The following is a 13,133-nucleotide window of genomic DNA, read 5'->3' as shown; positions in this document are numbered from 1 at the left end:
TAAACAGGCTCTCCCCAGCCTTCCTGTAGGCTCCCTTCAGGTACTGGAAGGCTGCTATTAGGTCTCCCCGGAGCCTCCTCTTCTCCAGGCTGAACAACCCCAGCTCCCTCAGCCTGTCCTCGTAGCAGAGGTGCTCCATCCCCCTGATCATCCTTGTGGCCCTCCTCTGGACCCTCTCCATCAGGTCTATATCCTTCTTATATTGAGGGCTCCAGACCTGCACACAACACTCCAGGTGAGGTCTCACCAGAGCAGAGTAAAGTGGCAGAATCACCTCTCTGGACCTGCTGGATCTTGCCCCCAGGGGAGCATTAAATGCCCCCCAAACTGCTCAGTGAGAGGGGTAAAAGCCACCAGCTTGGCCCGTGCAGGGGAGGGACCACCCTCCTTCCTCACCGAGCACTGGGGCTGCTCCCCAGGGAGGGCTGCAAGCTCCCAAACCCACGAGCCAAATGGCACCAAGACAAACCCTGGCAGCTAAAAAAGTTGGTGGCATCTCACTCTGGCCCAGGGAGGCTCTCACCAAAAGGCTGGGATGCACCAAGGTCCTGTATCTGACTATTCCCATGCCCAGTTTCCCAGCTCCAAGGGATGGGGGACAAATGGCCCCACCACCAGCCCACCAGGAGGGCTGGAGATGTTTGGCACGTCCCTGCACCTCCAAAAGACACACATTTCCATGGCACTGGTGGCTCCAGCAGAGTGGCAATGCCAGACCTTTGCTGCTCCCTCTGTCACCCCCTTGGGACCCTGATACCCCCGAGAAGTGACTGGAGAACCCCCCCAGGAGCTGGTTGACCATCCCGGGAGCGGGAAGGACACGTCACTGACCTGCTCCGAGCACATGGAGTTCATCCCGGGCATCTGCAAGGAGTTCATCTGCATCTGTCCGGCCATGGGGTTCATGTTCTGGACGTTGGTGTTTCCTCCTGCCATGGAGACCGTGATGCTCATGTTGTTGTACATTCCCTGCTGAGCGGGCGCCGCCTGGTTCTGCCCAGTTTGGCTGAAAACGCTGAGAAAAAGGGGGGGAAAAATGATTAACCCAGGTGGACGTGGTGGTGGGAGGCACCTCGAGGTGTCTGCTGAGCCCTTGGGGTGGCCCAAGCCAGCCTGGCTCTCGGTGAGGCCGATGTCACCTGAGGTGGAAAGCTTGGAAGCCCTGCCAGTCTCTGGGGACAGGGAGGTGGCTTAACAACATGATGGCTGGTAAGAAGGAGGTGGCCACTGTGGGGACATCCACCCTGTAGCAGGTGTAGGATGTAGGGGACATCCCCCCGCTGGAGCAGGAGGCTCCTCAGGGTGATGGGGCAGAGCAGGAGAAACACCAGCACCAAGAGAGGGATCAGCACAGGCTTTTGGGCTGGATGAAGGGTTAGTCAGATGCGAGGCACTGGTCTACATGACACCAAGTTCACCCCTTCACTCCAGTGTCCTCCTTGTCGCCCAACTTCTGCTCCAGGAGGAGCAGGAGGACAGTTCTCCATTGCCAAGACAAGGTGAAGCATCCCACCTCCACCACAGCTCCCATCTCATCCCACCCAGCCCAGTAACCTCCTGCTCCATACTGCTTGACTGGGACTGAGCTACCTTCACAGAGCCAAGACACAAAGCAAGGTGGCCCCAAGGTGAGCTTTTGGGGTGTTTTTTTCCTCATTTCTGGAGATCTGAAGCTCAAATCTGACTCATGAAAAAAAAGGCAAGGGATCTGGTGACTCTTCTCGTTTGCTTCCCTACGTCAGAGCTGGACACATCTTAAGAGGGTCACGCAGTGACCTGGGACTGCTGGACTTGACTCAATTTATTGTTATGTTTCCTAAGGTCACCTTCACAAGATGTAATTAAGCCACTTGTTTAATTAAAAGACTGCTTCATGGCTTACTCAACACACGTCCTCATTCTTTTAAATGCTGTGGGCCTCTGGCTGCCTCCGAGGTGAAGACAAAGGGTTGATGGTGACTTCTGGAGGACGTCACGGTGTAAGGACATGGCCTGAGCTCACGTGTCCTCAGCCAGGTGTCACCTACGGGCACTGCCAACCCCCTACCATCACCCTGGTGCCACCTTGCTGTCCTCCTTCCCGTGTGCTCCGGGTGATGCCCACCATGATCTTACTTGCTGTTGCCCATGGCTCCTTGCTGCCAGGTCTTCATGTCAGGTGACTGGTAGCCCGGTGTGGGTGGGGCGGGCTGCAGCATGGGGCTTTGCGACGGCGGGAGTTGGGGTGACATCAAGGGGCTGCTGGGGCTGAGCGACGGGGCGAAGGCGGGTTCGCTTTGCTGACCCATGCCTGAGGGAGGACAGATGGTATCAGTGGTGCCCAGACCCTCCACCAGCACCCCCAGTTCCCTCCTCCCCCCGCCCGAGCAACCGCTGGCATCAAACAGAATCACAGAATCACAGAATCTTCTAGGTTGGAAGGGACCTTAAAGATCATCTTGTCCAACCGTCAACCCAACTGACAAAAATAGACACCCACACAACAAACAAGGAGCATCACCATCACTAAACCAGACCTCCCAGCACTACATCAACCTGTCTTTTGAACACCTCCAGGGATGGGGCCTCAACCACCTCCCTGGGCAGCCCATTCCAATGGCTGATGACCCTTTCAGTGAAATTTTTTTTCCTAATATCCAGCCTGAACCTCCCCTGGTGCAACTTGAGGCCATTTCCTCTCGTCCTGTCGCCTGTGACTTGAGAAAAGAGACCGACCCCCACCTCTCTACACCCTCCTTTCAGGGAGTTGTAGAGAGCAATAAGGTCTCCCCTCAGCCTCCTCTTCTCCAGGCTGAACACCCCCAGCTCCCTCAGCCTCTCCTCATAAGACTTATTCTCCAGACCCCTCACCATCTTTGTCGCCCTTCTCTGGACCCGCTCCAGCACCTCAATGTCTTTTTTATGGTAGGGGGCCCAAAACTGGACACAGTACTCAAGGTGAGGCCTCACCAGAAGCATCAGCTTCCACTTTTGGTCTCAGGGTCTCTGGTTTTTTGAATTTTGAGCAGCTGTTATCGTTCAAACGCAAATATTTCAGGGATGAAAGAGCGGGGAAACCCCCCTCAAGTGGTTTCCATCAGCAGAAGTTTCCTCTTTAGCATCGCACCTGGCTGGAAAACAGCCAGGGTAATGATGAGAAGGTGCCCAAGGAGGTTCCTGCAGGGCTACTGCAGCCACACAGGGGTTTTCTCTACTCATCAGTGATGTCCACCTCGCTGAGACCCTCAGTGTGAAGTCCTCCAAGATGGTGCCCATCTATAGGCAACTCTGCACCATCTCACCCATCTCATACATGAGGGGAGATTTGAGATGAGATCTGGGGGAGAAATTGTTCACACTGAGGGTGGTAAGAGCCTGGCCCAGGTTGCCCCGAGAAGCTGTGGCTGCCCCATCCCTGGAGGGGTTGAAGGGCAGGTTGGAGGGGGCTTGGAGCAACCTGGTGTGGTGGGAGGTGTCCCTGCCCAGGGCAGGGGGTGGCACTGGACAATCTTTAAGGTCTCTTCCCACCCAAACCATTCTATGAGTCTATAAGGTGCCTGCAGCTCATCCCAGCCATCTCAGGAGGCCTTCAGCCTTTTTCAGACTGTGTATATTTAAGGAAGCACAATTTTGGGGACTGCCTCGCAGTTCCGTTTTCGAGGAAAGAATTCAAGAATAATTTGCCCAAATGATACCTTTATATTTTTGGAGATTCAACCACAAAAGGTCTCCCCCTTTGAGAGGTGGAGACCAGAGACCGGACCAGTTTGTGGGTTGGGTGAGATGCCTGAGGAGGAAGCCCCAGCTCATCCCTGCCCTCCTCCTCTCCCTCCCCACCGCTGGATCATAGAATAGAATCATAGAATCATTGAGGTTGGAAGAGACCCTTGGGATCATCAAGTCCAACCATCTCCCCTACTCTACAAAGTCCTCCCCTACACCATGTCCCTCAGTACCCCATCTAAACGTCCCTTGAACACAGCCAGGGATGGTGACTCCCCCCCCTCCCTGGGCAGCCTATTCCAATGCCCGACCACTCTTTCGGTGAAAAATTCCTTCCTAAAGTTCAAGGAATGGATGGTTCAATGGATGGTTCTCCCAACGCTCAACCGCTCAACGTACCTGATCCTGAATACTGAAAGATGTTCTGCTGCATCTGGGGGGTCATCCCGGCGCCGAACTGCCCCCCGACGCCGCCCATCATGCCCCGGTTCACCATGGTGCCGCGGTTCGCCAGCGCCGCCTCGGGGTTGGAGGCCAAGGGCGAGAAGGGACTGGTGGAGGTGGGTGGGTTTCCTGGGGTCGTACCGTAGTTTGGGGGGTAAGGGAACTGCTGGGGGGGAGCTTGGGGCAAACGAGCTGCTCCCATCTGGACGGGGAGCCCGGCGGAGGGAGGGAGGTTGTTGCCGAAGCTTTGCTGTCTCATCAGGATGGCTCGTTGCTGCATCAGCTGCCGCTGCCGGTGCTGCTGGCTGTAGAGCTCGCGCTGGCGCTGGGCGAGCATCTGGGCGTTGAGGGGAGGCTGTGGGGAAAGAGAGACACTGGTTGAGACCCCACCTCGAGTACTGTGTCCAGTTTTGGGCCCCCTACCACAAGAGGGACGTTGAGGTGCTGGAGCGGGTCCAGAGAAGGGCAACGAAGCTGGTGAGGGGTCTGGAGCACAAGTCTTACGAGGAGAGGCTGAGGGAGCTGGGGGTGTTCAGTCTGGGGAAGAGGAGACTGAGGGGAGACCTTATCGCTCTGTAGAGGTGGGGCTCGGTCTCTTCTCCCAAGTTACAGATGACAGGACAAGGGATAACGGCTTCAAGTTACGCCAGGGGAAGTTCAGGTTGGATATTAGGAAACATTTCTTTACTGAAAGGGTTATCAGGCATTGGAATGGGCTGCCCAGGGAGGTGGTGGAGTCACCATCCCTGGAGGGATTTAAGAAACGTGTAGACATGGTTCTTCAGGGCATGCTCTAGTGCCCAAGATTACTGGTTTGTGGTGGGGTGCTGTGTGGGTGGGTGATGGTTTTTGGTTTGGTGGTTGTTGTTGCGTGTTTAGGTGGTGGGTGGTGGTTTGTGGTTTTTGTGGGGGTTGGTTTTTTTTTGATTTTTTTTGTTGTTGTTGTTGGTTGGACTCGATGATCTCTGAGGTCCCTTCCAACCACTACGATTCTGTGAGAAGAGGGGTGGGGAGATGCCCCGGGTTATCACCATTACCCTCCGGTGAGCAACCAGCTCAGAGCCGTGGGTGCTCCCCTTCCCCGGCTCGGTTTGCAAGGAAAGCTGGAAAAATAATCATAGAATCATAGAATGATTCCACCTGGTTGTCCTGGTTCACCGGGAAGCCCAGGCAACGTGAGGGGAATGCTTTGCCACCACACTTCACAGAATCTTCTAGGTTGGGAGGGACCTCAAAGATCATCTTGTCCAACCGTCAACCCAACTGACAAAAATAGACACCCACACAACAAACAAGGAGCATCATCACTAAACCAGACCTCCCGCTTGTCCCAAAATGCAGTGTCTAAAGTAAGAGCGAGGTGGGAGGACCTACAGCAATGCCTGGCTTGTAATCAAGGAGCATCATCACTAAACCAGACCTCCCACTTGTCCCAAAATGCAGTGTCTAAAGGAAGAGCGAGGTGGAAGGACCTAGGGCAATGCCTGGCTTGGGACAGGACAAGGGGTGATGGCTTTAAACCAAAAGAGGGGAAACTCAGACTAGATATTAGGGAGAAGTTTTTCACTGAGGGGGGTAAAACCCTTGGCCCAGGTTGCCCAGAGAGACGGTGGTTGCCCCATCCCTGGAACCATTCCAGGTCAGGTTGGACAGGGCTTCAAGCAACCTGGTCTAGTTGAAGATAGAATCATAGAATGGTTTGGGTTGGAAGGGACCTCAAGGATCATCTAGTTCCAACTCCCCTGCCATGGGCAGGGACACCTCCCACTAGAGCAGGTTGCTCAAGGCCACATCCAGCCTGGCCTTGAACACTTCCAGGGATGGGGCATCCACAACTTCCCTGGGCAACCTGTTCCAGTGTCTTGAAAAAGCCCTGGAATGCTGTAAATCAGCCCGTTGGCATCGCCGCAGGGCAGGGCGGGGTGGAGATATTAAAGATCAGCCTCTGCACCTGCTGAATGGCAAAGCTCCAGGAGCTGGAGCATCCTCAAGTGTCACCAGGGGAGATTTAGGATGGATATTAGGGAACATTTCTTCCCCAAAAGGGTTGTGAAGCCTTGGCAGAGGCTGCCCAGGGCAGTGGTGGAGTCCCCATCCCTGGAGGGATTTCAAAGCCGGGCAGACGTGGTGCTGAGGGACATGGGTCAGTGGTGGGTTTGTCAGTGGTGGGTTGATGGTTGGACTCGATGAGCTGAAAGGTCTTTTCCAACCAAACCGACTCTATGATTCCTTCAGACCCATCACACTCCAGGTGCTGAGGGACATGGGTCAGTGGTGGGTTTGGCAGTGGAGGGTTCATGGTTGGACTCAATGGTCTGAAATTGTCCAACCTGGACAATTCTATGATTCTATGATCCCCTGAGCCGGGAAAGGAGGCTCTCAGGTCACCTGGCTGCCACCAACCACCCCTCTCCTCTGTGGGACCTGCTTCTTCCACCCTCACTGGGACGCTCCCATGTGCCAGAGCCCAGGATCCCTGACCTCAGCTCTTTTGGCCGCGAGCTGTTAAAAAACCCTCATCCTATGAGCTCTTCCATGACCATGGGCTCATTCCCCATATGGAATTGTTGGAATTAATCACCTTAAGAAGCCTGACAAAACCATCAGTGGCTGAAATCGGAGCTACAAAGGGAGCTCCTACATCCCCTTCCCTGTCACTAACGCTCCCCACGGCACATTCGGGATGTTGCGCCACTTCCCGAAAAGGCAAAGGCTCCTCCAAGAAATGGAATAAAGTCACCAGAAGCCAGCTATGCTTTCCAGCTTCTCCTCGTACCCAACAGATGTTTCATCCACTTTATTAGAAGCCCAAGAAGAACTTTAGGGCCTGGGGATTTGCAGCATCGATAAGGAGAGTTACCGGAGATTCCGGTATTTAAAGGATGGCATCTATTTCCTAAAAATCCCTCTCAATGAAATGCTTTAGCTCATCCTTCTCTTAAGCAATAATGAAGTATTTTGACCTTGAGGAGGTGGAGGAGCTGGAATAATTGTGAAACAACAAAAAAACCCCACAGCAGCTCATCTTGGAGCCACCTTTCTGCAGGTGGGAGAGTTCTTCTCTCCCATGAATGACAGAGGGGAACCAGGGAGGGTGCAGGGATCAACCCCCCCAGTTTTAGAATCATAGAAAGGTCCAGGCTGGAAGGGACCTCCAAAGGTCATCTAGTCCGACCTCCCCACAGTCAGCAGGGACACCCCCCATGCCCAGCCCGGGGGGGGGGACCGTGGCACATCCCCCTCACCTGCGGCGTGATCTGCTGCTGCATCCCCGCCCGCATGTTGATGCCCACGGGGGAATTGGCTGCAAACTGGTTGAGGATCGCTTGTCGGTTCTGATGGATCAGCTGGAGGGGAGAAAAGAAATAAAAAAATCCAAGGAGACCTTCAAAACTCTGATCCAGGAGCTTCCCACCCCATCCCACCCCTTCCAATTGGGATGGCTGGGCTGCAGGCAGGAGGGAGGGTCCCCCCCTAATAAAAAAATCCAAGGAGACCTTCAAAACTCCAATCCAGGAGCTTCCCACCCCATCCCACCCCTTCTGATCAGGACGGCTGGGCTGCCCCCCCTAATAAAAAAATCCAAGGAGACCTTCAAAACTCCAATCCAGGAGCTTCCCACCCGTCCCACCCCTTCCAATTGGGATGGCTGGGCTGCAGGCAGGAGGGAGGGTCCCCCCCTAATACAAAAATCCAAGGAGACCTTCAAAACTCCGATCCAGGAGCTTCCCACCCATCCCACCCCTTCCAATCGGGATGGCTGGGCTGCCCCCCCAATAAAAAAATCCAAGGAGACCTTCAAAACTCCGATCCAGGAGCTTCCCACCCATCCCACCCCTTCCAATCGGGATGGCTGGGCTGCCCCCCCAATAAAAAAATCCAAGGAGACCTTCAAAACTCTGATCCAGGAGCTTCTCACCCGTCCCATCCCTTCCAATTGGGATGGCTGGGCTGCCCCCCCAATAAAAAAATCCAAGGAGACCTTCAAAACTCCAATCCAGGAGCTTCCCACCCCATCCCACCCCTTCCGATCGGGATGGCTGGGCTCCAGGCAGGAGGGAGGGTCCCTCCATCCCCGCAGCCCCGGGATGGGGAGGAAGGGGAAGAATGAATTACCTGCTGCTGCCCCTGCAGCCGCTGCTGCAGCTGAAGTCGCAGCTGGTTGGGGGCCGTGGGGGGTCTGTTGAGGGTCTGCCGGGGTTGCATGGCCATGTTGGTGGGGAAGGCGCCGCGGGGCGGGGGTACCTGCACCGGCACCGGGCCGAAGGAGGGCTTCTGCCTGACCATGCCGGGGAAGGCGCCGGGGAGGTTGGTGGTGGGAGAGGCTGAGGAGTAAGGCTGGGGGTACATGCCGGGTTTCTGCTCCATCATGAGAGGTGGGGTGGCTTGTTGGGGCTGGAACCGCTCCGTCAGGGCTTCCAGCCCACCGCCCTGGAAAAGGAGGGAGGAAAAAATCACTTTGGAGCTCCACCAGGCACCCGACCCTTCCCAGGAGAGCTCGGAGGGGATGGAGGACATGTCCAGTATGGACCAGCTCATCAGGATGCTGCTGCTTGTCACCCTCACCCCTGGGCCAGGCTCCAGCCCATGTGAACTCTGTCAGGAAGGGCATTAAACATCCCATCCCCAGGGCTTAGCAAACCTTACAGGGTTGAAAATTATTTTTTTGGGCTTGTTTGGGAGCAAAGACCAAGTTCAGGCTTTTCTGGAGGGCTCAGGGCTCATCCCCCTGGGGGGTGCAGGTGATGCTGCCTTCCTCTGCCTCCTCTGCCTCCCTGGTTGGACAGACCTGAATGCAGGAAACAGTTTGTGCTCTCTTTCCTTTCCTATTTTTATGCAGCCTCGGAGGCTTGGCTGGAGGAAGAGGGTAGGGTGTTTCAGGTCCCCATCTGCCCCAAAAGCACCTCGGACACAGGCCACCTCCAAGGAGCTGAGCCCAGGAGAGCTGATGGAGAAGCACAACCATCCTCCTGGGACAGCCCTCACTGGGAACCCATGGGAGACAGGACATTCTGGTCAAGAGTACAACCATTCCTAGACAAATGGGATGTGTCACAGCTGGGGGATGATTTCCCCACCAGCAAATCATGGTAAGAAGCCATTCTGCGCTGCTCTAGCTCGACTCAAGCCAAGAAATCTGGTGTTTGACCTATGAACTGGTGAAGAAGTGACACCTCGGAGCCAGAATCCTCAAACCGGGTTTGAGGGTTAAGAACAAAATTGTGTTCAGAGAAACCACACACACAAACCACCCCCCAATCCCACCGCCTTTGGGATTTGGGTAGATGGTGCCCATCAAAGGACTGAGGCTCAAAGGCAGGGATGAGGGTATGGGAACGGTGGTGGGGAAAAATTCCTTAAGATAAATTAAGACAGAGTTTTCATGGTTCAAGGGCTGGATACCGGGACATAAACCAGCAGCCTGCGGTGGCCAGAAACCACAGACCTGCTGAAATGAGGCTCTTTTACACTTCTCTCCCCAAGCCACCCAGTTTCCAGCTGCCTCTGGATTAAACTTGGTGCAGATACCTCCAGCACCTCATCCCACCACGTCTGTGGAGAAGAGGGTGGGTTTGGTGAAGTCAGAGTAAATCCCCAAACTCTGCCCCAGGGGATGTGGACCCTCACCTGCCAATAACACATCCTGGAGGGGAACTATCAACACCTTTTATTCCTCTCCCCCTCAAAAAAAATGCCTTTATGCTGACATGTTGTTTTCTCTAAAGATGTATTTCAAGCAAATATTTCGTGGAACTATTCCAAATATTTCTGAGGTTCAGCTGAAGCCATGGAAAAAGCCCAAGATTCCCATTAACGAAATGATCCCTGGATGGGAGCAAAGCTGGGTCGGGGTCCAAATATGAGATAATCTGCCCCCTGAAACAGGTCCTCCTTGGCAGGGGAAGGGCCAGATTGGCACAGGGACACTGGGCATGGTTCAAGGGCATCAAAAACCCGCATCTTGATGCTGCTGGAACCTCTTTGGTGCAGGAAAGGGTTCTGGGGAGCTGAGTCTGCAAAACCCTTGTGAGAACACTGAGCTGTTGCAGCTGTATCTTTGGCGAGAGGCATCTCCAGCGTGAGGGACAGGAGAAGCTCAGCTCCCTACCTCCAACTTGTTAAAACAGAAGGGCAGGTGGTGATTTTGGAGGCACAGCCTTGAGAAAAGGGACGTGGCAAATACCTGGCTGGGGAATCAACTCACTGACGGGTCCCTCACATCACTGATGGAAAGAGAAACCCTCCCAGCACGTCAGGGCCACAGAAGATGTGCCACCTCCGGGCTTAAAGGGTGCAGGATGAGGCCCGGAGCAACCAGAGGGATTTGCTCCGAGAAGCTTCTCTCTTAGGACCTCACGTTTATTCACAGGCTTTTGATTCTGCTCTTTGTTTTGGAAAAAGCCTGCGTGTGAGCGCGACGGGGCACGGAAAAAGAAGCTGCTCAGAGACAAACCCCAAGCGATCCCTCTCGTTTTCCACGTTCCCTCGTTGGCATCCCCGCAGCCTCCTTTCTCCCCCTATTATTTATGAAACCCTGGGCCCTTTGGAAGCATCCAGCCCCCTGGATATCTGCAAAGGGGGAGTCTCCACCAGAGCTCAGCAGCAGAAACCAGGGCCCCAGTGCCATCCCACTACAACAGCACCTCTAAAAGCAAACCTCATTTATTATTTTGGGTTGTTTTTTTTTCCCCTGTGGGTTCAAGCAGAGAGAGAAGGGCAGCTGCACTGTAAGCCAATCGTGACAGTAAGGGCTGCAGGGTTTCATACCGGCCAGGCCATTAGATATATTATTAGGCAACACAACCCAAGCGAGCTCAGGAATCCCAAGCTGTGGGATTCCAGCTGGAAGGCTCCTCCGTGCCCTAAACCCCCCCCCCTACCCCAGTAAGGTGGGGAAGGGGGACAGCCTGCCAGTTCTCCCCGTTACATGAGCCGCCCCGGGGGCTGAACCGGCTCGGCCGCCTCTTTGCCAGGCTGCTGGTTCTCATGGGGGATGGCGTCTGAAAAGCGAGATATTGCATTTCACGGGGCTGTTTTCCAGCTTTTTTGGAGGGGGGGGATAAGTAGGGGGGGGGTGGGACGGGAGAGAATGGCGTGGTGTTAAGTATCGTCTCTCAATCCGACGCGCTCGTGTGTTCCCACTCACATCTGGCCTCCCGTTACGCGCCAGATGTTGGAAATCCTCCTCCGGGCCCACGTCAAACCTCAACATCTGGCCCCGGGGGTGTGACCTCCTCTAAGTCCCACCAGAGGTTCCTCTCTTTTACCTGGACCAGTTTGTCGATGCCGAGAGCTCGGTCCAGCTCGGCCAGCTCCGTCTCGTCTTTGCCGCTGAGGAAGGAGACGAGCTGCTCCAGCAGGGCCTTCTCGTCGTTCCGACCCTCCGGGGTGGTGGGAGGACACAGGAGCTCGTCCAGCTGCGAGGTGATGCACTGGCTGCAGGGAGAAGAAGCCGAGAAGCTCGTTAGGGTTGACGAAGCTGGGAGGAGGATGAGCTGGGAGATGCTGGGAGCCCCTGGAGCTGCAGGGACTCACTCCCACCCCACCACATCATCCTGGATGGAGCCTCGTGTCCCCCCCGGCTCCGACACCAGCTCCAACTCAAGCCCAATGCCAGAACCTGCTTGGGAAGGATGAACCTCTCCAAGAAACGAAGCCCGGACAGCGTTTTGGTGAGGTCTGGGAAGAAAACTTTGGTGCTTTTGCAGGCTTTGCTTCCCGCAGGCGTGGGTTTTTTTGGTGGTTTTTTGGTTTTGGTTGGTTTTTTTTGGGCAGGACAGCAGGAGGCAGAGCAAAACTTCTGCCGGCACGGAAAGTCGGGGAGGCTTGGATGGAGCCAGAGCAGCTGGAAGCGAAACAGCTGAAGGCAAAAGGGGAACCTTTCGGCCTCAAAGAGAAAAAAAAAATAATAATAAAAAAAAAAATTAAAGATTTCTGCAACGCTCGCTCAATATTCTTTGGGAATCAGATTAATATGTAATGAGAGACATTCCAATGACGTGACTAATTGGAGTCAATGGGATTTGCTGGGGCTGACAGGGCGCAGAGAGCCGTGGCACATCACGCTCGCAGCCAGGCACCGAGGCGAGGGCGCAGAACATGCCAGCGGTTCCCAAGCTGCAGACATGTTTATCCCTTCAGCTCCAGATGAGGACCAGATGTACAGTAAGGAACACAAGCCAAGCCTCTGCAAAGCCAACACACGCAGCCTGATCCAGGGAAAAAGGAATACTGGGCGCTGGGATTTCTGGAGTTGCAGAGCAGGAGCAGAGAGGGGAGATGGAGGTGAAGAGCTGGGCTGGTTTCCCTCCACAGCCAAGGTCCTTGCCACCTGCTGCTCCTATCAAACCCCCCTTTTTCAGCGGCCAAAGTTCACTGCACAGACATGGTTCTTGCAGGGGAAGGTGAGAAGAAGCTGCTTCTCCACATGAGCAAGCAGGTAGAGGAGGGAGTCAGGTTGGCACCATCTCTTCAGGCCGTGCCGGACCTCCACGTGGATGGGAGAAGTTGGTTTAGAGAGAAACAGTGGGGAAAATACAACCTTTTAGTAAATAAACTTCCAGCGTGCCCTGCTTTGCAGCCTGATCCAGCTTGGCCGTGGCACATCACGCTCGCAGCCAGGCACCGAGGCGAGGGCGCAGAACATGCCAGCGGTTCCCAAGCTGCAGACATGTTTATCCCTTCAGCTCCAGATGAGGACCAGATGTACAGTAAGGAACACAAGCCAAGCCCCTGCAAAGCCAACACACGCAGCCTGATCCAGGGAAAAAGGAATACTGGGCGCTGGGATTTCTGGAGTTGCAGAGCAGGAGCAGAGAGGGGAGATGGAGGTGAAGAGCTGGGCTGGTTTCCCTCCACAGCCAAGGTCCTTGCCACCTGCTGCTCCTATCAAACCCCCCTTTTTCAGCGGCCAAAGTTCACTGCACAGACATGGTTCTTGCAGGGGAAGGTGAGAAGAAGCTGCTTCTCCACATGAGCAAGCAGGT

The 13,133-nt window shown here is 54.9% G+C and overlaps 1 protein-coding gene across 1 annotated transcript in view; it reads right to left on the bottom strand.

The window, feature by feature from the left end:
* NCOA1 (nuclear receptor coactivator 1) overlaps positions 1-13,133 on the bottom strand; it is a gene marked incomplete at its 5' end in the record, with an annotated part of 79,148 nt that overhangs the window by 1,772 nt on the left and 64,243 nt on the right. The window contains 6 exons of the mRNA XM_014937947.1: positions 832-1,015; positions 2,116-2,290; positions 4,102-4,501; positions 7,392-7,493; positions 8,263-8,577; positions 11,415-11,583. Coding sequence (XP_014793433.1) covers positions 832-1,015; positions 2,116-2,290; positions 4,102-4,501; positions 7,392-7,493; positions 8,263-8,577; positions 11,415-11,583 — 1,345 coding nt within the window. The remainder of the gene's footprint in view (positions 1-831; positions 1,016-2,115; positions 2,291-4,101; positions 4,502-7,391; positions 7,494-8,262; positions 8,578-11,414; positions 11,584-13,133) is intronic.

Source organism: Calidris pugnax, unplaced genomic scaffold (genome assembly GCF_001431845.1).
Source record: "Calidris pugnax isolate Ruff unplaced genomic scaffold, ASM143184v1 scaffold84, whole genome shotgun sequence".
In the NCBI taxonomy this organism is placed as follows: Eukaryota; Metazoa; Chordata; class Aves; order Charadriiformes; family Scolopacidae; genus Calidris; species Calidris pugnax.
The sequence above is the reverse complement of the archived record's forward strand: the minus strand, read 5'-3'. Positions and strand labels throughout refer to the sequence as shown.